At 45.4% G+C, this 12,806-nt stretch overlaps 1 protein-coding gene across 2 annotated transcripts; it reads left to right on the forward strand.

Annotated features, from left to right (window-relative positions):
* Positions 1 to 3,891: 3,891 nt before the first annotated feature.
* Positions 3,892 to 12,797, forward strand: narfl (nuclear prelamin A recognition factor-like). Of its 2 annotated transcripts, none has more exons than XM_066642216.1 (11): positions 3,892 to 4,007; positions 4,447 to 4,542; positions 4,887 to 5,030; positions 5,308 to 5,443; positions 5,581 to 5,715; positions 6,087 to 6,205; positions 9,744 to 9,873; positions 9,971 to 10,043; positions 10,256 to 10,393; positions 10,555 to 10,712; positions 11,407 to 12,797. In XM_066642216.1, exons 1-11 carry the CDS (start codon positions 3,942 to 3,944, stop codon positions 11,646 to 11,648), a joined length of 1,437 nt encoding a protein of 478 aa, XP_066498313.1. In that variant the 5' UTR covers positions 3,892 to 3,941; the 3' UTR covers positions 11,649 to 12,797. The 2 variants fall into 2 exon arrangements, with proteins under 2 accessions (XP_066498313.1, XP_066498316.1); XM_066642219.1 differs by having other exon boundaries at positions 5,311 to 5,443.
* Positions 12,798 to 12,806: the final 9 nt, after the last annotated feature.

The following is a 12,806-nucleotide window of genomic DNA, read 5'->3' on the forward strand; positions in this document are numbered from 1 at the left end:
TCACCACTCTGGATGTCTGTGTGGGCAAATAGTTCAACAATTCACGAATCACATTTCTCAGTTTCAAATAAAAAAGAACCTGGGTATTTCTTCATCTCAAGAACATAATATCATTAAAAGATTCAGAGAATGGAAAGAAATCTCTCTGTATGCAAGGGACCAAAACTAAAACTGGCCAAAGATTCCTCAGGTGACATGAATCTGTATTGGAAATCACTGCAAATCACTTTTTATTGCTGCCTCCATAGATGCAAATTAAAATTGTCATGCAAAGAAGAACCCATATTAACAGGATCAATGAATATTCCCTGAAGCAAAGTGGAAGAGTGATTATCTGGCTTGTTATCAAAGCACAGTTCAAAAGCCAGTATCTGTGTTGCAATGGGGGTGCATTCATACACATGGTCTGGGTGACATCTGTGAAGGCACTGTTAATGCTGAACAATATATACAGGTTTTGTAGAAGCTGCCTTCCAGATCTTGTCAATCCACATTGCCAATTGATTACAACAGGCTCCTTAGAGAACTTGTTCATACCAGTATAACATTGATTACATCATTACAGTGGTACAGTGGGATGTATACATTAAGTAAACAGAAGTTTTTTGACATTTGAAACTGATATTGGAATCAGGTAAAAAAAAAAAAAAAAGAGGTGGGGGAGGGATGGGGTGTAAGGATCTGAGCGAATTTAACAGGGCAAAATTTTGAAATCCCCAATTATTTTGGTTAGAGCCTCACCAAAACTGCAGAACTGGGGGGGTACCCACCAAAAATGGGCCAAAGATGGACAACTTTTGAACTTGCAACAATATCATAGGTAGCCCAAGGCTCATTGATGTGCAGGGTGTTTGAGGCTAGCCCATCTAATCCAGTTCCACCGAAGGGATGCTGTAGCACAAATTGCTGAAAAGATTGTTGAGGGCAAAGACTGAAACAGTGCATTGCAGCTTGCTGCATATGATTCTGCACACTATGCGGCCAAAATTGACCCTCACATGATCATCAAGCCTGGACCATGAGACAATGAAAGAAGATGGCCTGGTCAGATCAGTCAAGTTTCCTTTACATCATGGGAATAGACGGGTCGGTGTGCATCACTTAACTGGTGAAGAGATGCCAGTAGGATGCACAGTTAGAAGAAGGCAAGCCAACAGAGCCAGTATTATGCTCTGGGCATCAAATTAAGGTTTGAAAACTTGGAATCCTTGAATTTATAGATGTTGGTTTCACACATAGCCCCTTAATACAAATTGCTAAAATGAAGAACACCCATTCATGGGAACAGTGTTCCCTAATGACAGTGGCTTTTTTCAAGGAACACTATGTAGTATTTCTACCTTAAAATTACAGCTTCTAAATTACTGTGATGTCCCACAGAGCTGTAGTAGGGAGAATAGAGCCTTTGTGGCTGCTATGCCGGGTCCAAACTGGTGAAACTTTTGAATCACGGGTTGGCTTTCACGAGAAATGCATCATGCTTTATGGCACAGATCTCACAGGTGGTTACCTAGCTACAAGAAAAACTAGCTCGGTACTCCCGATATGGACATTATTGCAGAGAGAGCAAGGAGGAGAAAGAGAGAGAGAATGAGCAGCTGTACAAGGGTTAATACTGGACTGAATTTACACAGTAGATTGAGCTGAAATAGACATGAGGACACACCTTGGAGTAATATGTATTTTTGCATCGTAACTTCCTTCATGTGTTGCAGTGCTAGTGATACATTTTGTTTAAGAAAATGTGATAATCATGTTTTGAGAGTTACTGATGAACAAGGGCCAGTGCTAGCCCCTGCTAACTTTAAAGTGGGATTAGCCAACTTTATAGCACTGGACACTGATACTGGTAATGAGTGCTTTTCTGTAGGTTGCTGTGGTTATAATGGCTAGAGTACCTCCAAAGTTACACTTTATGGTTGTAATAACACTGTTTAGTGTGTATTATGAAAGATATATGGATTTTATCATGTAATCAGCATAATTTTATTCAATTACACACATGCTCCTGGCTCAACACCAGCTGAAGACCTGAGGGCCATTCGCAACCTATGTAAGTATCACTCAGTGTGTGTGTGTGTGTGTGTGAGAGAGAGAGAGAGGGAGAGAGGGAGAGAGAGATGGGTGTAGCAACACAGAAATTTGTGCTGCCATTTATGGATACACTTTATTCATCTTCTAATGACAATGTACGGCATGAAGAATGTATCTTATGAACACATCAATAAGGTCGCTGTACACCTATACAATTGCTTTGTCAGGGCTCTTTATTAAAGGCAATGCAAGGGTGTAGTCCTAAAATTAAATGTCAGAAATTGGCAAATCATAAATATTTAGGTACATGGTGTGTGTTAAACCACATGAATGCCAGGATCAATTGTTTCCCAGACACATGGACAATTCATTTTCAAATGCCAAGCTTCCTGCAGTCTGTGCTATACTCATAACCATGAATGAGTCTTGAGCACATGACCCTGTAACTGGTTCACCAGTTGTCCTTCTTTGGATCACTTTAGATAGGTACTAATCATTGAATATCAGTAACATAGCACAAGACCTGCTGTACAGGTGACACTTTGACCTAGTCATCTAGCCATCAGTTACTAACACCCTTATGCCTGCCTGTATTTCCTGGTTCCAACAGATCAACTGCCTAATATTTCCAAACCCTTAACAGGTGCCATTGTGATAAGATAACTGATGTTATTCATCTATTGGTGGCTTTAATGTTTTGGTTATTTGGTAACATTTTGGAATACACACATTTCTTTGCATATTTAACTAGTTTTTCTCTGTGCTGGAATCCTTGGGCTTTATCATCTTTGTCAGAACAGAATTAACTTGATGTAAATTGAAAATAACAATGGTCCTTTAAACTGTGTGAAAATTTTGTGATGGATAGAATGAACTACATAGTCTTGAATTGCTTGAAATAAAATATCTCATATAAACATACACCCAGAGAGCAATCCCAGTAAACATTTAGCCGTTGATTCAACGTTGAAATAACGTAATGACTGCCGTCTAATCAACGTTCTCTTAAGGTTGAAAATGAAAGTTGAAAAGACGTCCAAACACAGACATTGAAAAGACGACTATTAGACATATTTTGGACGTCCACTGGCGTTATCGACTGGTCACCACTTAACTAACTTATTAAGATGGATTTTGGACGTCCATTGACGTTCAAAATATGTCCTTGACGGGCAGACTACTTTTAGACCTATTTTGAACGTCCAGGGACGTTCCTTGTTTACTGGGATGCATATTTGGCCCAAATGTGGCCCACATTTACAGTTCCCTTATGGCCTACTTTTGGCCTTAATGCCTCGGGGTGAGTCTGGTTGCCTCAACTCAGCCACAGGACCAGATATCAGGCGTTTTGTAGAACAAACCTTCTCACTTCTGGCCCACACAGCACGTGGTGTAACCAACATCAAGCCTGGCTCATGACATTAGGCCCACACAACACTTGCTAGGGCCGTAACTTCGCTATAAGTGCTAAAAGCAGATTAGCATCAAATGTGTCCTCAATCTGAACAATAAATGTAAAGACATTTTTCGTTTAGTTTCCATTTTGTACTAATAGAAAAAATATTACCATTTCTATATTTTGGCAATTTTGTTCTTTTGTTTTTATTTTTATAAAAAATTTAATTAATTTTGTCTTATGACTTTTTTTCAATCCGGCATTAATGCCTGACAATAAAATCCAATTCTTACAGAAATGTCCCAACTGCCTTAAAAAAGATGTGACTGTTGCAAAGGTTAATTCTTGCAATTTTAGAAGAAATTCTGGCATGGATTAATGTGGACTACAGAACTGGAGCGGAAGAACTACAAAACCACAGCGCGGCAGCGTCGAGCTTCTCTGAGGCTAATCAGATTTACGACAGTGTGTCGTGTGGCGGTAGTGTTGTTGTCGCAGGAGGTCGGTCAGAATGGCCTCTCCGTTCAGTGGAGTCTTGCAGTTAACAGACCTGGATGATTTTATCACTCCCTCTCAGGTAACAACGTGACAATCTCGCTCCGTCTGGTGTTACTCTTCGCCTGTTTCCCTCAGCAGTTTACTGTATTGTAGTTAGCATGTTAGCCACTAGCCCAGAGCCCCTCAGCTCGTCGGTGGTCAGCTGACTTCAGCAAAGAGGAGTCGGTTCACCAGAGAGCGCCGAGGTCACAAACAGACCTTATCCGTTGATCAGTGTACATTTATTAAATTGAATATTGAAATTATAATGAAATATATGTATAATGAAATTCTGTATATTCTGAAGTGTACAATATACTAAACACATTCGGCTTAAATATATCATTCAACTTCCTAGTTTTTCTCTACCCAGAAGAAAAGCATATATTTTATTATTTTATAATGCAGCTATATGATCACCACAGTGTGTGATGACTTCTGATTAGAGGCTTTGTTTAATTATCATATTGTTTGATTAGGAATGTGTGAAGCCAGTGAAGGTGGAGAAGAAGCAGGGAAAATCAGTGGCCAAAATCCAAATTGAAGATGATGGCAGTTATTTTCAGGTCAATCAGGTTTGTGAAGTATCTTTTCCTTTTATTCTTTCATTGAACGTATCTAAACAGCACTCGCAGATTTTGAGCTTGGTACAGAAATGGAGTCCAAGCTTTAATTCAGTCACTGAAATGATGAATTATTCATAATGTTTCTAAAATAAATATTATAAATATGTTGTAGCATAACCACGTCCATTCGCTAAAACCAGTATCACTTTGGAAAGTGTCATAATGTTTCAGAGATTTTAGGAAGCTAATATATTGGATTAGTCTTTGGGATAAAAGGATACTTTTCTGAGCGTGTATAATTAAGCTATGAGATTATGATATGGTTTTATTATTATTACTTTTATCATCTCTAGGATGGCCAAAAGCAGAAGCTGGAGAAAGCTAAGATCACACTGAATGATTGTCTGGCCTGCAGTGGCTGCATCACCTCTGCCGAGAGTATCCTGATCACCCAGCAGAGCCATGAAGAGCTGTACAGAGTACTACACCTCAATAAGGTGCTGCTGTTCAATCGGTACTTACAATGAGCTGGTTTGATCCCAGTGCTATGTGAGCCATCCGAGGTTAGGAGTTGGAAAAAAAAAACCTCCAAGCTTCGTAACGTTATTTAATAGGGGAGCCCTAGTTAAAGGGTGGAATTGGTAATGACTAATTTGGGAAGAAAACTGGATTTAAGGAAGTTACACTGTTTGTAAAGATATATTTATATGACAGTGATGTTAAGATGTGCAGTGGGAGTATGAAAATGTAAACGATATGTGCTTCACTATTCAGCAGACTGGCAGCAGTGGCGAACAGAAAGTTGTGGTCGTGTCCGTGTCTCCTCAGTCCCGAGCCTCGCTAGCTGCACGCTACAGTCTCAGCAGCAGTGACTTGGCCAGGAGACTTACCGCCTTCTTTAAGAACCTCGGTGAGTGGCCAAAGCAGGGATGGTAGTTTTGGTTCCATTTTACAAAGATATATTTTTTCAGCCTGGATTTATTAGTGTTGATTTTCTGTTCTTTATATAAGCATTTCTTGCTAATAACAATAACTATTGTATTTCAGGTGTCCATTATGTGTTTGACACTGGCTTTAGCCGCACCTTCAGTTTGCTGGAGAGCCAGAAAGAGTTTCTGGAAAGATTTGCTCGGAAAGAAGAGGACAAAAAAGCTTTGCCGATGCTGGCATCTGCCTGCCCCGGTAATCCTTTCACACTTCTGCATGCAAACATTTTTTATCACGTCAGACATAAGCATTAGATATGAATAACATAAAGCAGTTGCATCTGGGGCTTGCAATTTGGGGAAGTCAGGATTGTGAATGCAGATTTAAGGGTATTCATTGTTTTTAATACATTTGATAAAAATCTAGGCCTTTTCCTTTGGCCACGAAGACTGGCATATCCTCTTAATATTTCACTTCAAAGTCAAATTAGTTGTGGCTTTGTTATTACAGACGCATCATGTGGGTGTTTAGTTATTTCATTTTAGCTCCTTTCCAAGCAGTTCACAGCATCACAGCAGCACATACGAAACATATAAACGGTTTCTATGTTTTTGACTTGAAAACAGGTTGGATTTGCTATGCTGAGAAGACTCATGGTGATTTCATCCTGCCTTATATAAGTTCAACCCGCTCCCCTCAACAGATTATGGGCTCCCTGGTCAAGGACTTCTTTGCCAGGCAGCAGGTAACACAGAGCTTTAATTATGCATAGATGATGGTCAACTTCTTAATACACTCCACTTAAACTGGAGGGGGTGCCAGTCCTTCACAGGGCAACACAGACACACATACCTTCACTCCTACACACTCACACCTATGGACACTTTTGTGTCGCCAATCCACCTACCAACGTGTGTTTTTGGACAGTGGGAGGAAACCGGAGCACCCGGAGGAAACCCACGCAGACACAGGGAGAACACACCACACTCCTCACAGACAGTCACCCGGAGGAAACCCACGCAGACACAGGGAGAACACACCACACTCCTCACAGACAGTCACCCGGAGGAAACCCACGCAGACACAGGGAGAACACACCACACTCCTCACAGACAGTCACCCGGAGGAAACCCACGCAGACACAGGGAGAACACACCACACCCATCACAGACAGTCACCCGGAGGAAACCCACGCAGACACAGGGAGAACACACCACACCCATCACAGACAGTCACCCGGAGGAAACCCACGCAGACACAGGGAGAACACACCACACCCATCACAGACAGTCACCCGGAGGAAACCCACGCAGACACAGGGAGAACACACCACACCCATCACAGACAGTCACCCGGAGGAAACCCACGCAGACACAGGGAGAACACACCACACTCCTCACAGACAGTCACCCGGAGGAAACCCACGCAGACACAGGGAGAACACACCACACTCCTCACAGACAGTCACCTGGAGGAAACCCACGCAGACACAGGGAGAACACACCACACTCCTCACAGACAGTCACCTGGAGGAAACCCACGCAGACACAGGGAGAACACACCACACTCCTCACAGACAGTCACCCGGAGGAAACCCACGCAGACACGGAGAGAACACACCACACTCCTCACAGTCATCCAGAGGAAACCCATGCAGACACAGAGAGAACACACCACACTCCTCACAGACAGTCACCCGGAGGAAACCCACGCAGACACGGAGAGAACACACCACACTCCTCACAGTCATCCAGAGGAAACCCATGCAGACACAGGGAGAACACACCACACTCCTCACAGACAGTCACCTGGAGGAAACCCATGCAGACACGGAGAGAACACACCACACTCCTCACAGTCACCCGGAGGAAACCCATGCAGACACGGAGAGAACACACCACACTCCTCACAGTCATCCAGAGGAAACCCATGCAGACACAGAGAGAACACACCACACTCCTCACAGACAGTCACCCGGAGGAAACCCACGCAGACACAGAGAGAACACACCACACTCATCACAGACAGTCACCCGGAGGAAACCCACGCAGACACGGGGAGAACACACCACACTCGTCACAGACAGTCACCCGGAGGAAACCCACGCAGACACGGGGAGAACACACCACACTCCTCACAGACAGTCACCCGGAGGAAACCCACGCAGACACGGGGAGAACACACCACACTCCTCACAGACAGTCACCCGGAGGAAACCCACGCAGACACAGGGAGAACACACCACACTCCTCACAGACAGTCACCCGGAGGAAACCCACGCAGACACAGGGAGAACACACCACACTCCTCACAGACAGTCACCCGGAGGAAACCCACGCAGACACAGGGAGAACACACCACACTCCTCACAGACAGTCACCCGGAGGAAACCCACGCAGACACAGGGAGAACACACCACACTCCTCACAGACAGTCACCCGGAGGAAACCCACGCAGACACAGGGAGAACACACCACACTCCTCACAGACAGTCACCCGGAGGAAACCCACGCAGACACAGGGAGAACACACCACACTCCTCACAGACAGTCACCCGGAGGAAACCCACGCAGACACAGGGAGAACACACCACACTCCTCACAGACAGTCACCCGGAGGAAACCCACGCAGACACAGGGAGAACACACCACACTCCTCACAGACAGTCACCCGGAGGAAACCCACGCAGACACAGGGAGAACACACCACACTCCTCACAGACAGTCACCCGGAGGAAACCCACGCAGACACAGGGAGAACACACCACACTCCTCACAGACAGTCACCCGGAGGAAACCCACGCAGACACAGGGAGAACACACCACACTCCTCACAGACAGTCACCCGGAGGAAACCCACGCAGACACAGGGAGAACACACCACACTCCTCACAGACAGTCACCCGGAGGAAACCCACGCAGACACAGGGAGAACACACCACACTCCTCACAGACAGTCACCCGGAGGAAACCCACGCAGACACAGGGAGAACACACCACACTCCTCACAGACAGTCACCCGGAGGAAACCCACGCAGACACAGGGAGAACACACCACACTCCTCACAGACAGTCACCCGGAGGAAACCCACGCAGACACAGGGAGAACACACCACACTCCTCACAGACAGTCACCCGGAGGAAACCCACGCAGACACAGGGAGAACACACCACACTCCTCACAGACAGTCACCCGGAGGAAACCCACGCAGACACAGGGAGAACACACCACACTCCTCACAGACAGTCACCCGGAGGAAACCCACGCAGACACAGGGAGAACACACCACACTCCTCACAGACAGTCACCCGGAGGAAACCCACGCAGACACAGGGAGAACACACCACACCCATCACAGACAGTCACCCGGAGGAAACCCACGCAGACACAGGGAGAACACACCACACTCCTCACAGACAGTCACCCGGAGGAAACCCACGCAGACACAGGGAGAACACACCACACCCATCACAGACAGTCACCCGGAGGAAACCCACGCAGACACAGGGAGAACACACCACACCCATCACAGACAGTCACCCGGAGGAAACCCACGCAGACACAGGGAGAACACACCACACCCATCACAGACAGTCACCCGGAGGAAACCCACGCAGACACAGGGAGAACACACCACACTCCTCACAGACAGTCACCCGGAGGAAACCCACGCAGACACAGGGAGAACACACCACACTCCTCACAGACAGTCACCTGGAGGAAACCCACGCAGACACAGGGAGAACACACCACACTCCTCACAGACAGTCACCTGGAGGAAACCCACGCAGACACAGGGAGAACACACCACACTCCTCACAGACAGTCATCCAGAGGAAACCCATGCAGACACAGGGAGAACACACCACACTCCTCACAGACAGTCACCTGGAGGAAACCCATGCAGACACGGAGAGAACACACCACACTCCTCACAGTCACCCGGAGGAAACCCATGCAGACACGGAGAGAACACACCACACTCCTCACAGTCATCCAGAGGAAACCCATGCAGACACAGAGAGAACACACCACACTCCTCACAGACAGTCACCCGGAGGAAACCCACGCAGACACAGAGAGAACACACCACACTCCTCACAGACAGTCACCCGGAGGAAACCCACGCAGACACAGAGAGAACACGGGAATCGAACCCACACCACTGTTAAATAACTGTGCATATACAGTTACAGCTGGCCTTATATCATAAATAAATAAAAGATGGGACTTGTGCCAATGTGTTTTGTGTTTTAATTCATTTAAATCTTATGGTTACACAGGGTCTTGATCCTCAAAAGATCTACCACGTGACTGTGATGCCTTGTTATGACAAGAAACTTGAAGCCTCCAGACCAGATTTCTACCTCTCTGAGTTTGAGACTAGAGAAGTTGACTGTGTCATTACCTCCGGTGAGAAAACTGGAAATATATAACTAGCTGAAGCCTATTTTAGTCCAGAAACAATTTCTTTATATACTGTTTTTATTATCATTTCTGTTTTCCACAGGAGAAGTACTGAAGATGTTGGAAGAGGAAGGTGTGTCTCTGAGTGATCTAGACCCAGCACCTTTAGACACAATGTACGTTTATATTTGTATTAACAAAAACACAGTGATAAATAACTGCAGTTAAAGGCTGAGTCCAATAGCTTCCTCGTAAACATGATTTCAGTAATAACACGCTAAAGTTCCAGATGTATTTTGTATTTATTGTTTGTTTGTATCACATACAACTCTATATGTTTTATATATATATGTGTGTGTGTGTGTGTGTGTGTGTGGTGGGGTCCTAGGTTCAGCAATGTGTGTGGGGATGAGTTACTGTGCCATGCTGGGAGTGGTTCAGGGGGCTATCTACACCATGTCTACACCCATGCTGCCAGGCAGCTCTTTGGAGTCAAAATTGAGGATATCACATACAAGACACTGAAGTAAGTGCATAGTCCTGTTTGCATGCAAAGCTCCAACTGTAGTCTGTACGTTATGTATTTATTTCCTCAATGGTTTGCGTATAATTTACATATCTCCTTTAGTCTTAGATTGATATGATATTTTGTTCCTAAACCTTGTTTCTTAATTTTCTCTACAACAGAAATAAGGACTTCCAGGAGGTCACCCTAGAGAAAGATGGCGTAGTACTTTTACGCTTTGCTGCCACTAATGGCTTCCGTAATATTCAGAACCTTGTGCAGAAACTGAAGAGAGGAAAGTCACCATACCATTTTGTAGAAGTTATGGCTTGTCCATCCGGTAAGAAGCGTTAGATTTGCTTTAAAAAAAAAAAGAAAAATACTAAATATTTGGAGTGACTTGTAAACATTAGGGTCGTCCAATAGGACTCAATGGCGTAGAACAATATGGCCGCCCACACTGGAAACTAAAGCCAAGCTTGCTGTGTGGAGAGCATCAATATTAGCCAGAACTGGTCTCTGGTTCAAGGCTCTGCAGATATCCCTCAGAGCTTGTTTCTGGTTGACAAGATTGCTACAGATTTGCAGCTTCACATTCATGCTGTTCCACCACATTCACAAATGTCCACAAATGTTGATGGACTACAGCAATACTTGGATAGGCTGTGACATTCAATCAGGCATTACGGGCTCCGTATGTCCCAGCTTTACCCTTAACACAAGGCAGGCTGTTCATGGATTCATATTATTTATATATTATACATTATTTATACAGTGAGCCTGTCTTCAGATACCTGTTCTAGGCTGTTGTAGCATGTCCACTTAAAATTGGCCATGTGTCCAGAGGCTATTCTGATAGTTCAGAGTTACTAATGTAACGCTCAGCTTAAAGAAGTGTGCACTGTTTGACCTAAACTCTTAAGTATAGTCACCTGTGAGAATTCCAAGAGACTTAAAACTTCTCAGATTCCATTTATTTCCCCATCCTGATGCTTGACATTACCATTAACAGAGTCTCTAATGTTTATATATAGGGTGCCTTAATGGAGGAGGGCAGTTGAAGCCTGTAGCAGATCAGTCCAACAAGGAGCTGCTGCAGCAAGTGGAGGATCTATACCGGTCCGAACATCCTTTGGCACCTGAGGAGGACATGCGTGTGGCTGAACTTTACCACGCCTGGATTGAAAGTCTAGGAGAGGAGAGAGCACGACAGTTGCTTCACACACAGTACCACGCCGTGGAGAAGAGCACCAACGGACTCGCCATCAAGTGGTGAGAGGAGCCAAGAACCCACTGTGCCACAGGAAATCTCATTCCTGTGTTTCGTCAAGTCTAATGTCAATGAACAAAGCATGACCTAGGTGATGTATCGCAAACACAAAGTCAGTTGAACTGTTTGGTGTTCTCTTATAGAAGCATTTAAGGTTCAGGCTCGGTGACAGTGGCCAGTATCTAAACGCATACAAACAACAAAGAGAACTGTAGCTGGTATTCAAGATCAATAAGACTTGAACATTAAAAGACTACTATTTCAAACTGAATATGTATTTTAGGTCCAACAGACTCTCTGGTTCCAGTGTGTGGTTCTAACACTTGACGAATCTGTCTTTTGCTGTAGAAATACAAACACATACCAATGTAAAGACATTTTCTTAAACAAGTCTGTACTTGTATAAATCAATGGCTGTCAATACATCTGATACAACAAACATCCTAAAGTGCTACTCTGTAGTAAGGCCCACCAGCTTTTAACTCATAAGAACCCATCCATCCATCATCCACCGCTTATCCGGGTCCTGGTCGCAGGGGAAGCAGTCGGAGCAAAGAAACCCAGACCTCCCTCTCCCCAGCCACCGTCTCCAGCTCCTCCGGGGGTATACCGAGGTGTTCCCAGGCCAGTCGAGACATGTAGTCTCTCCAGCGTGTTCTTGGTCTGCCCCGGGGCCTCCTCCTCGTTGGACATGCTCAGAACACCTCACCAGGAAGGTGTCCAGGGGGCATCCGAACCAGATGCCCGAACCACCTCAACTGGCTCCTTTCGACGTGGAGGAGCAGCGGCTCCACTCTGAGTCTCTCCCGGACGTCCAAGCTCCTAACCCTGTCTCTAAGGGAGAGTCCAGACACCTTGCGGAGAAAACTCACCTCAGCCGCTTGTACCGCGATCTCGTTCTTTCGGTCACTACCCAAAGCTTGTGACCATAGGTGAGGGTTGGGACGTAGATCGAACGGTAAATCGAGAGCTTTGCTTTTCTGCTCAGCTCTCTCTTCACCACAACGGACCGGTACAGAGCCTGCATTACTGCTGACGCTGCACCGATCCGCCTGTCAATCTCACGCTCCATCTTTCCCTCACTCGTGAACAAGACCCCAAGGTATTTAAACTCCTCCACTTGAGGCAGGATCTCACTTCCAACCTGGAGAGAGCCACCCTTTT

The sequence above is a fragment of the Hoplias malabaricus genome, chromosome 13 (genome assembly GCF_029633855.1).
Source record: "Hoplias malabaricus isolate fHopMal1 chromosome 13, fHopMal1.hap1, whole genome shotgun sequence".
Classification (NCBI taxonomy): domain Eukaryota; kingdom Metazoa; phylum Chordata; class Actinopteri; order Characiformes; family Erythrinidae; genus Hoplias; species Hoplias malabaricus.

Coding starts and splice junctions, on each gene's coding strand:
- narfl (XM_066642216.1), top strand. CDS start 3,942: ATGGCCTCTCCGTTCAGTGGAGTCTTGCAGTTAACAGACCTGGATGAT. Junction 5,031..5,307: donor GAGTACTACACCTCAATAAG/GTGCTGCTGTTC, acceptor TTCACTATTCAG/CAGACTGGCAGCAGTGGCGA. Junction 10,394..10,554: donor ATCACATACAAGACACTGAA/GTAAGTGCATAG, acceptor TCTCTACAACAG/AAATAAGGACTTCCAGGAGG.